This window comes from Bos taurus, chromosome 9 (assembly GCF_002263795.3).
Source record: "Bos taurus isolate L1 Dominette 01449 registration number 42190680 breed Hereford chromosome 9, ARS-UCD2.0, whole genome shotgun sequence".
NCBI lineage: Eukaryota > Metazoa > Chordata > Mammalia > Artiodactyla > Bovidae > Bos > Bos taurus.
In genome coordinates this window covers 48,120,308-48,132,606 of record NC_037336.1, presented here as the reverse complement: position 1 = coordinate 48,132,606, position 12,299 = coordinate 48,120,308, and the positions used below count along the sequence as shown (strand labels likewise).

The following is a 12,299-nucleotide window of genomic DNA, read 5'->3' as shown; positions in this document are numbered from 1 at the left end:
TAAACCAACATATTGCTGGCAAAAATATGTTGATTGTAATGGTTCCTATTTTGATTATTAAAGATGTGTTTGAACCTGTTATAATGATTTAAAATTCATGGTCCAAAACCACAGTTACTTTTGCAACAACCTAATAGTTAAAATATACACTGAACAGAAGTGTAGTGATAGTAGAATACAAGTGAGTGTATTGTGTGTAGTGAGTGTAGTGAGTGTAGAATACAAGTGATAGTATTAGAATAGGTTATCCAGATGAGATTTTGCTGTAATCTCCTTTCTTGGAGTATTTTAAAAGCTTCAAAGGTATATTTTTAAAACTTCCAGAGGTAATTTGGGGTGTGATTTCACCTTACTGGGGGTGCTGTGAATACAAATAAATGCCCCTTTTAAGTTGCCTTTACCTATTAATTTATCCTGGATCCCCAGGTCTTGCTCTTTTAGCTTTGTCCATATAATATGGCATGTTACCATCATAATGAGAGGATAAGATAGATCCATTACTATAAAAGATATATGCTGTTAATGAGTTTCCAGCCAACTATCAAGGTATCATCAATTGTAGTTTATCTTGGTGAATGAAAGTTTGAATGGAAAATTAAGCTCCCACACTGACTGTAGAAGTGCAATGGATCATTTTGTTCTTTAATGTCACACTTCGCTGGACACACTTCACAAAGCAGTGAATCATGCTTAAAACAAGCAGCCGTTACTTCAGCAACAGCAGATAATGTAGCAGAGGTGAATAATAAGTGTTAGCAGTCTTAACTTTCTCTGCAGTGCTCTCTCCAGGTGTCTGATGGATGATTTACAGAGTACATATGCTATTTTATAGATTGGAACTTGGGATCCAGCCAGTGGCCTGAATATGACAGAAAGTCAAAAGGGAAAGCCAGCCAACATCACAGATTCCTTATCCAATCGTTCTTTGATCGTTACCACCATTTTGGTAAGTATTAGTTTTCCCATTCTTTTTAGATAAATGCAGACAAACATGGAAGTGGATAGAAAAAGACATTATAATTAGAGTAGAAATGAACAGAATGTAATATATTTTACAGTTATTTAGCAGTTGCTGTATAATGGATGAGTCAGTGTTAATTTAGTCAGTTTTATTTTGTTAGCTTTTAATGATGTAAATTATATTAATGTTTGGGCTGCTTGTGTTGCTTAATAATACAGCTTTACCTATTACTGGGAATCTTTATGTTTCTACAAAATTAGTTGCTGTTGAAAAATTGTGAATGCTAACATTTTAAAAATACATGGACAAGCAGTTATATAAATATAGTTATGTGAGGAGCTGCATGTGAACTTTACTTCTGCTTTCATTTTCATTTCCTGCAAATAAATTTCAGAGGGCATGCCATTTATTTTTGAGATTTTTTTCTATTATAATTATGTTTTAACCTTGCTTTCAATTTAGTTGTTTTCATCATGGCAAATCACTTTTACTTTACTAATCTCCCTAATGAAATCAAATGACAAGTGCTGTTTTAATTCAGAAATATTTTCACTACCAACAGAATTAAATTAATACTGATAAGCTAGATATTTTTACCCCTCTTGCAATTATATGTTTTAATTAAATCACAATAATGTTCATGTATGCCTACTATGCCATTTGCAAATAAGAATTTTAATTTTAGGACAAGCAAGGAACTTTTATATAATTTAGTAAGTACTTTCACCTACAGAATAAGTTTATCAATGTTGATTTCTCCAGGTAGCCAGTAAGAATGTGAGATTAATGTCCAAAACAAACCTCCACATACTTTTAGCATTTACATGATTTCTAAATTTGATTTATGGTAGAACATCAAGCCAGGAGGAATTCATAATCTTGTCCTTTTACTAGCAATACAGGATGTTAGATCAAAACATGTCCAAACAAAACAGCTTGGGTTAAAGACTCTTGATAATGAAGCAAGCTGGTGATCATGAAATGATGGTGATAGAAGTTCATGAGGTGTTTTTTAATAACTCCTTTGCTAAGAACTTCAGTGAATACCTGCTCCACTATATCCAAACTTCTCTGGTCCCCTTTAACTTAATTTTGTATCCCCATCTCTTTTCAAAGCTAGCTCTTAAATCCACCAGCCGTGGTCCTCAGATGGAATGTATGCACAGGATAGTACTACGTTCTTTTTCTGCCAGTATATCTTGGATCTCATAACCCGCTGCTGGAACAGTTACAGTAACAGTGTAACTTCCTCCTGCTGACAACCTTTCCCCTTTATAATATATTTCACTGTCCATTGTGAAGATCTAATTCTGTCATTCCCTGCTTCTCTGCTTGTAAGTCTTTAGTGAGTCCCTGCTGCTGTGCTGCGCTCAGTTGCTTCAGTTGTGTCTGACTTTCCGCGACCCCATGGGCCGTAGCTCACCAGCCTACTACGTCCATAGGATTTTTCCAGCAAGAATACTGGGACAGATTGCCATATCCTCCTCCAGGGAATCTTCCCAACCCAGGGATTGAATCCGTGTCTCCTGTGTCTCCTGTATTGCAGACACATTCTTGTCTGAGTCCATATCGGACATTAAAAAGGCCCCCTAATCTTGACCCTGTTATTCAAAGCCTTTTACTGTCTTGTCTTCTCTCATCTTTCTATCCTCATTTCCCATTTCTCCCTTTCAGAAATCCTGTATTTTAACTGATCTAGGGTAACCAGTTAGCTCACTACTGTGATTGTGTTAGCCCCGTTCCCTTTGTTTGCAATATGTTTCTCTCCATTCCTGAAATATAGAACTTGTCAGTACTTCATATTTAAGCTTAACACTATACTATTCTTGAATTATTTCATGTGTACAATATTTCTGCAAACATCACTGACCACTGCTTTGAGGAGGATCTGACTAAGTCTCTTGTTTTTATACCATATATGCCTCTACAATGCTCACAAAATACAGTGTGCTGGGCAAGGGCATCTGTCTTCAGCAACTAGCCCCTGTACTACTTTCTCAGTTCTCCCTGATACAGCCAAACTCTCAAATGCATCACTTATTTTATGGCTTCAAATCTTTGCCCACTTCGTTATGTTCTCCTGTGAAAAGTTTTTCATCCTTCCAGACCCACCTCAGTTTGCATGCACTCTGTGAAACTCTTTGATCTTTCCATTCAGTTGTGTATGTTTGGGGCAGGCAGGGAAGTGTACATGTGTATCATAATACTTTATCATTTTACTTACCATACATTACTTTTTTTAATGTTAGAAATTTTGTGTTTATCTGATCTCTATTTGGTATGAATCTATACAAGGTAAGATTATACAATCTATACAAGATTTTGGTAAGAATCTATACAAATCTAATCAAATTTTACACTTTTTAGATCTCAGTGTCAGAGAAAAGTGCCTGGGGCATAGCAGGCACTCAATAATATTTGTCAAATTAAATTTTAAAAATTGGTATTTAATTAAGCAGAAAATTAGAGAGCATAAACACTTTTCAAATGACTGTATTTAAATATTTTTTCAAGTGTGCAGGTTATTGCAAACTTCTTGTCCAAACAAAGCAGGTGATTAGACTACCCATATAATTTCTCAGTTTTGCTTGATTACTCAAGAGTTATTTTGTAAGAAGTAGTCAAATATCTTTCTCACTAATAAACAATTTTATATTTGTTCATAAACAAGTGGTATTAAATCTTAATATCAGAGCCAGAGAAAACTTTTTAAAAATTATCAGGCTTTGGATCTTGGACATTTTTTTTTTTTTTTGATCTATAATGATGTTTGAGACATATTCCTCAGATCATTACTCCATATAACCAACATGTAAGATCAATTCTGAAATACACTATAAGCTTCAGTTCAGTTCAGCCTCTGAGTCGAGTCTGACTCTTTGCGACCCCATGAATCGCAGCACGCCAGGCCTCCCTGTCCATCACCAACTCCCGGAGTTCACTCAGACTCACGTCCATTGAGTCAGTGATGCCATCCAGCCATCTAATCCTCTGTCATCCCCTTCTCCTCCTGCCCTGAATCCCTCCCAGCATCAGAGTCTTTTCCAATGAGTCAACTCTTCACATGAGGTAGCCAAAGCACTGGAGTTTCAGCTTTAGCATCATTCCTTCCAAAGAAATCCCAGGGCTAGTCTCCTTCAGAATGGACTGGTTGGATCTCCTTGCAGTCCAAGGGACTCTCAAGAGTCTTCTCCAACACCACAGTTCAAAAGTATCAATTCTTCAGCACTCAGCCTTCTTCACAGTCCAACTCTCTCATCCATACATGACCACTGGAAAAACCATAGCCTTGACTAGATGGACCTTTGTTGGCAAAGTAATGTTTCTGCTTTTGAATATGCTATCTAGGTTGGTCATAACTTTCCTTCCAAGGACTCTAAGCTTACAAATAATAAGTAGGTCACTTATATTTTAGACTATGTCACTGTGTTAGTTTCAAAGTGATTGTGATTTTCTTCAAAAGAAAAGGTACTTTATTATTTTATATCACTTAGTTGAAAAATCTTTTTCTGAACAGTCTGATCACTGAGTAGCCACAATTAGGAAAAGATTTGAGGAGATTATTTCCCTTATTTTTATAAGCTAGCTTGATATAATTTATTGATGCTTAACTTATATTTTTAAAGAAGTATGATCATTTGATTTATTTTATGGTTATTTTTTCCCTTTCTCTCTTCGAAAATCTCAGAGGAGATTCTAGCTATGTTGTAAATAATGATATCTTCAAAAAGAGAAGTTCATTTAATGCTTCTTGTTTGACATTTTTATTATGTGTCAAAAAAAAAAACAAACAGTGAAATATTCTAAAATTTGACCTTATCAATGTGCTTATCATAATTAGCTCCATTTCTCTTAGATTTTATTTACTTTACTTTTTATCATTCTTTTTGTATTTAACAAATATGTACTTAATGATAATGATATACCAGGGTTTATGCTAACCACTGTATTTAATGGACAAAATAGACATGGTCTCTGCCTTTATGAAACTTAGAAAATGGTAGAATTCATAAGGAGAACTAAACACACATACACGCACACACACAGAGACATACGCCCTTGTGACTAGATATGAAAGAAAGATGCATGGCATGCTGCCTTTTACAGAATGATCAAGAATGACATGAAGGATCAGGTGTGGAAGGATGAATCAGGTTAGACTTCACTGCAGAAGGATAGAGAGCTGAAGTTTGAGAAGAAATTATCAAAGTAAAGGGAGCGGGAATGAGTATTCTCAGCAGATAAAACAACATATGCAAGGCCCTGAAGCAAGAAAGATCTTGAAAAAGTTACAAAATTCAAAGAAGACCATAATGACTGAGGCCAGTTTTCTATATGCTTCTCAGCTTCATGAAATACTGCTATATGAATATGGTTCATTACCAAAAATTAATAACACACATCTTTGGCATGCCTGCTAGGTACTTGACAATGTTCAAAGCACTACTCATCGATTTACTCATTTAATTGTCATAATAACCTTTTTTGTTAGACACCATTATCCATACTCTTTCACAGGTAGGAAAACTGGTATTCAGATTGTCCAAGTAACCAACTCATGACCACAGGGCTAGAAAGTAGAACAGTAGTTTTTTTAACCAATCTGTAGCCTACTTGAGGAACCAATACTGTAAAATGAAATCTCCAGTGTCCCAGCTTGGAAAAGTCTAACAGCTATAGTTTATGACCAAAATAGTATCTTGACTGAGAATTGTTCACCCAAAGAAAGTTTCTCTTCCAGAAATACCACATATGCTAAAGTACCATGATACCATTATAGGTGTGTCCCCAGACATCTAGACATTTCCTCAGGGACCGAGATTTAGGTTACTCTCGCTTGGATGCCTTGATCTTCTTGTTTCTCTCCTCTCCTAATTTGGCACTCGGTTTTTTTTCAGCTTCTTTAAACCATAATCTCAGATCTTTCTGGACAATCAAGAGTAAAGGCGCTTAACTCACTTTTTCTCTTAAAAATTGAGATTAAGCATCTTGTTTACAAATATTTTTTACACCTCTTCAACAGCATAATCTATGCCCAATACACTGAATGGGTATAGAATATAGTTATTTCATAGAAAGTGTTCATTTTCAGAAGCTCTAAACAATTTTTAAATTTGTAATTCCTTTTTTTTTTTTAGTTTTTAATTATATGGTGCTATATAATTTGGAAATTATATAGCCTCTTCTGCAGGAGGGGGCTAGACCTAAAACTCTAGTCTACTCATGTGATCTCCTGAATGTTCCTCATATTACCTCTCTGGTTTTAGAATTTCAAATTCAGTCGTTGTTAAAATTCCCTTGCTTCTTGTATCATTACAAATGGAATTTTAAAGTATCAACCTTAGAATCACATTTTCATCTATGATGATTTCATAGATGAGCATAAATGAGCATAAAATTGTAAAATGGCTTCCCTCATGGCTCAGACGATAAATAATCCACCAGCCATGTGGGCCCTGGTTTGATCCCTGGGACAGGAAGATCTACTGGAGGAGGAAATGGCAACCCACTCCAGTTTTCTTGCCTGGAGAATTCCATGGACAGGGGGTTCTGGCAGGCTACAGTCCACGGGGTTGCAAAGACTTTGAAATGACTGAGTGACTAACACTTTCAATTATTAAAATATAAATTTATAATCACCAAAATCATAACAAAAATACTCATTCTGGGTGAGATATAGAGAGCTTTTGAAGACCAATATGTGCTCTATTTTCAGCTTCTCAGCCTCATCCTGTTGTCCTTACTACCTTGGGTACACTAGCAAGGGACAGTATCAGGTGGCTGGATATTTATTTAAGTTCATAGAGGGAATGCTTATTTTCCCCTCTGTGCTCTTGGTTTTCAATTGATTTTTTCATGCCTGTTTAAATATGTTGAGTGCTTCCCACTCTGTGGCTCCTCTATAATAATTGATTTTTGTCCATCAAAAGATTACTAGCACTAAATGCCACTGTACATGTTCTTCCCCTGAATGACTAGTAGCACTTAAGCATGCCAATGACTATGAAATTTGGTTACTTTTTCAGAAAAATCACTTCTAAGGGGATTCTTTCTTCCCAGTTGCTCAATGAATTGAACAAATGTGCTTGCATCTGCAACTTAGTCTTATTTTGTATTTTCCTAGCACTTCCTAAAAAGTTGTGTATTTCAGTGCTGAGTTTACTTGCTTAGGCTTATTAAGCTTTATTGTTGGAGTACACAGCCTACAGGTGGCTTATCTGGAAGCAAACTCCCAAGAACAATGGAAAGAATCACAGTACAAAAGAGAGAAGTGACCAGATATCCCCTAAATGGTTCTGCAGTTTATTCCATCATATCAACAAAAGAAGTTTTCTAAGGCTTCACATCTGTCCCTGCAATAGGGTTTTCCCTCTGATTCTTATCTTCCCATTGTCACAGGGTGACTGCCAAGCATGTAGTTCTTCTTAGAGAGTTACTAGCATTCAGGCTTGGAAACCCAGACACTGGTGCTTTACAAAGAAAAAGGTTTTTCATTTTTATCAATCCCTATACAGTTTCTAAGCAGTTTTAATGATGTGCTCTGGAGATGGTAAGATCAACATAATTTAAGGGAGATACAGTAGATATGCATGTACAAGTACTACTTAAATGTTTATGTGAGATGAATGCCTCATTCAAACTCAGGCTGCTCATACCATATTCAAAAGCAAGCAAATCTTTTTTCATCATATTTTTGTCTTCTGTTTCAGAGATTGTGCTTTTGTTTTCATTCTTGTTTTAGTAGCTTGTTGTATTTTATTTCAAATATATTCTCATATTCTTTAGACCTCCAGATTAGCTAGATTAACATAAAACTATCAGTAGCTATATCACAGAGAAAGAAACATGTTCTTTCCCTTAATGACTAGTAGTATTTTAATGCACCAGTGACTATTTTATTTGTTTTAATGTGAAATTAGGCATACTTTTAAAAATCTTAGGGTCTCAATCTTTAAGGGCTTTGTAAGTGACCAGAACCTCATTTTTTTAGCACATAATCTCACATACACACACATACACACATCTGCTTCCTTCATCCTTCTTTATTAAATCTAATTTTAAAATGCTACCATAATAAAACCCTTAAGTGTTTTCATTATTGTTATATTCTTTTCAGTTGTCAACATATTATCAATACCGTAATTTTGTTAGAGATTATTTTATTATAAATAACATATATATTTCATATATATTTATTATAAATAACATGTATATTTCTAGAAGAAATGATTGGAGAAATATGAATTTTTGGTTCAGTTTAACCACAGAAAACCACATGGAAATGAAATAATTTTGCTTTAATTTTCTCAAAGATGTCATCACGATAGTACCTTGTAAAAATTGTAAAATCTAAATTTTAACTATGTCCTTGATCTGAGATTCAGATGTAACTACTCAGGACATATATCTAGCTTCATGTTAAAGATCAAACTCAACACGATTCAAACATCTTTCTTCAATTCAGGCCTCATTATATCTGTTTCTCCTATATTTCCAAGCTCTGTTTATGGTTCCAGTAATTTTATATTTACTCAGCCAGAGTGGATACCCTAGTCTCTTTAAATCCCATATTTATAATTTAGACATTAATAATTAATAATTTCTTTTTAGAAATTTCTTTCTAAAAAGAAAGACAGGATGAATCCATGAATGTCCTTTTCTAAGACAGTTTAACAAAGAATTGAGTCAAAGAACATTTTGAACAAGGGAGGTATGGTTTGTTCATGGGTACTGATGAATAGGATATTTATAGAGTCTGATTTGAGAGGTATTGTATCCAGATGCAACAGGAAAGAGAAGACAACGTCAAAATATCATGTATGAGATTTATCATGAATGCATTACATGTGGGGCAAAAACAATTGAGAAAGGTGAACAAGGACTTCAAGGTTAAAAGCCCATGAGGCGGAGTATTAGCATTACCACAAAGCATGATAAGGATGTTGGAAAGAGAGATAATGAGTTCTATTTAGTCCTATCTGAATGGAGATGTTGGCAGTAATTTTGTGTAGTCAAATCTTGATTATTCATGTAAGGGGATAATAAATTAGATTCAGAAATGAAATGCAGTTTGGAGATTAGCTAATAAGTGCAGTCTCCCTTCCCATCAAACCATTTACTGGAAGAGCGGTGAAATGGCACATTTGATTGATTGGAGCTTTGGCTTTTCTTTTCTTCCCTCTTTCTTCTTTCACTTGTGAATTAAGCTAATGAAATATTTAATGGCTAAAATACAAATTCCAGTAGAAAGACAGTAACAACCCAGATCTCCAATCTAAACTGATCAGTCAAGTGTAAGAATTAAATAGCATACCAGTTTTTTTTTTTTTTTCTTTAATAAAATGAATGATAATCACTAAGCCAAGCCCTCCTTTAAATCCATTTTGCTCTGACAGAAGCATCCTTCCTGAAATGTTGGTGAACAGCACAACCAGCAGAACTCTAGTCCTTTTTTCTTGACAGTTCGTTTCAATCTGCTGCACTGTCAGTTACAGTTTCGGGTGGTTGAATACTACATTTCAGAGAGAAAGATATTCTTCTCACCTTTCCAAATTCTGGGAGATTTTCTATAGACATCAATTAAAAACAAAAACTCTCTAGAATGGTAATTAAGGCCAATAAAACTTAGATTTTTTGAATATTAGGTAAGTTCTCTGAAGTTATTCTTCTGCAAAGAGGTAAACACAGTTTGCAGCAGCGAAGAGTGTGATGATTGTGCCTGCAGTAGTGTAGTAAAGGGATGTGTGTGTGTCTGTGTGTTTGTGTGGTTGTGTGAGAATCAGGCATTAAAAAGCATGCCTTTCCTTAGTAGATTTTCAAAACAAAATAAAAGAATAACTTTGTAGTTTGCCTCAGAATGCACTTACATTTTGAAAAAAAAATAAAAGGTAAATAATAAACATAATTTATTAAAAATTAAGGTAACAATTCTACCTCAATAGGCATGCTCTATATGCCTGCTGCACTATTTTGTTGTTTCTTTAAAACAAAATCTCCAGATTATGATAGTTATTTATTTTCAATCCAGCATGTTCATGTGAAAGTGCCTTTATAATGTCTTGAGATGTCACAAGCAGGTTTGCTTCCCAGGCGAGAGAACACTGTATAAGCTCAGATGGAGACTCTCATCAGTACTCTTTGATCCTAACAAGCCAGTCATCTTTAGTATTGCCTCTTCTTGAAAACATTAAGCTGTTTTGATGGTAGCTGCTAGGGTTTTCACTTTTCCCTCCTGGTATTCTCACTTTCAATTGAGATAGCCTGTAGTGCACATTGGCTTTTGACATGCATGTTAATTAGGGATGGCAGAGTTCAGATTCTAGAAGCCATGATGAATTGAAGGAAATTTAAAGACTGGGACTCAGACAGTGGAAGATTTCTCAGCCCTACAGCAGTAAAAGCATGAGTCTGCCAAAAAAAGAAATAAATAATACTGTCCAACCAATGGACTGATAACATTCAACTGTGTAATTATTATTTATGCTTATCTGTTGCTTACAATTGTTATTGGTCATTTCTTGCCTAAAGAATGGAACATTTTTTTTGATCTGTTAGGCTTCTATGTATTTTTCCAACTACATTTAGGGTAATCTGAATTATTAAAATGTAATGAAAGAATAGTTAAGTTTATTCTTAAATAATTCCCTTAAATATGACCCCTTTCCATTTTTAAGATCAAAGTTTATTACATGCATTTATAACATTTCTTTAATTGAGCTAAGAAAAAAATAACACAATTATTTTAGAATGACTAAAATGTGGTTTAGACCAGTGGTGGTATTATTAAAAGTGACATTGTCTGCAGGCCTTAGATAATATAAGTTATAAAACCAAGTACTCAGTAAACTTCAAAGATGTTAATAATACTGGATTCTGATTAAATCTTATTGTTTTAAAGTAACAAGATGGAATTTAGAAAGATGCTAACAATAACCCTGTGTACGAGACAGCAAAAGAGACACTGATGTATAGAACAGTCTTATGGACTCTGTTGCAGAGGGAGAGGGTGGGAAGATTTGGGAGAATGGCATTGAAACATGTATAATATCATGTATGAAACGAGTTGCCAGTCCAGGTTCGATGCACGATACTGGATGCTTGGGGCTACCCAGAGGGATGGAATGGGGAGGGAGGAAGGAGGAGGGTTTAGGATGGGGAACACATGTATACCTGTGGTGGATTCATTTTGATATTTGGCAAAACTAATACAATTTGTAAAGTTTAAAAATAAAATAAAATTAAAAAAAAAATATGAGCCAAATAACAAGTTTAGCTGATTTCATGATTACCAGATAAAAAGGGTAAGGAAGACAATGCCTTTAATCAAAAAGGATTTTCTGACTTAAAGGCAAATACAAGTCCTATTTTTTTAGGTTTACCTACACCAGTTCTCAATTCCTATCAATCAGACGTTTTCTTCTATATTCTTCAGCATGTCAAGCTACAGCTTTAAGTTCAGGATTCCTGATGAAAACACAGACCTGGCCTGATCTGTATGCTTGCTAACAAATGCTGCTCAATCTTCATAGTCTTGTATGGCGATTACACATTTATAATGGTATATAATATTCCTTCCGTGCCTGCCACTACAGAGGAGAAAGTCTAATTTTAATTACTCCCCAATATTTACTCAATGGATAATCATCATCAGATTAACTTTTAGTCATGCAATGTGTAATTAAAAATGTAAATCAATAAAATGTAATTGTGGCTGGCTACATTAACACTTTTAAAAACAGTTTAATAACAATTGGATGAAAAGAGCCATTTTTTGGTGTTTATATTTAACAGAGTTGTAAGGGTTCTTTTCTATTATAGAAAAGCTATAATAACATACATTGAGTTGAACTGTCTGATTAAAAAAAATGTGCAATAGGTAGTTTTATATAAAAGAAACTGTGCATTAAATAGCTCACAATTTTTAACTTCACAAATCCTAACTTCCCTAGGATTTGTGGTCCCCTTTTTTGTACCCCCTGCCATGAAAATAGGCTAGGATCTTTGAAGACTGTTTCCTGAAAGATCATCTTTTCTTCTCCTTTTCTGGAATGTAGATTCCAATTCTGGCAAGTCTTTCCATTTAGTTCAGTTCAGTCGCTCAGTCGTGTCCGACTCTTTGTGACCCCATGGACTGCAGCACTCCAGGCCTCCCTGTCCATCGGCAACTCCCAGAGTTTACTCAAACTCATGTCCATTGAGTCAGTGATGCTATCCAACCATCTCATCGTCTATCATCCCCTTCTCCTAGCACTTTCAATCTTGCCCAGCATCAGAGTCTTTTAAGATGAGACAGTAAAAAAAAAATAAATAAATAAAGTAACAAGATGAATGCAAATAA

The 12,299-nt window shown here is 34.8% G+C and overlaps 1 protein-coding gene across 9 annotated transcripts in view; it reads left to right on the top strand.

Annotated features, from left to right (window-relative positions):
* GRIK2 (glutamate ionotropic receptor kainate type subunit 2) overlaps positions 1-12,299 on the top strand; it is a 731,033-nt gene that overhangs the window by 486,125 nt on the left and 232,609 nt on the right. For all 9 annotated transcript variants that reach the window (XM_024996836.2, XM_059889840.1, NM_001193063.1 and 6 more), the window contains exon 9: positions 833-946. In XM_024996836.2, the coding sequence (XP_024852604.1) occupies positions 833-946 (114 nt within the window). The remainder of the gene's footprint in view (positions 1-832; positions 947-12,299) is intronic.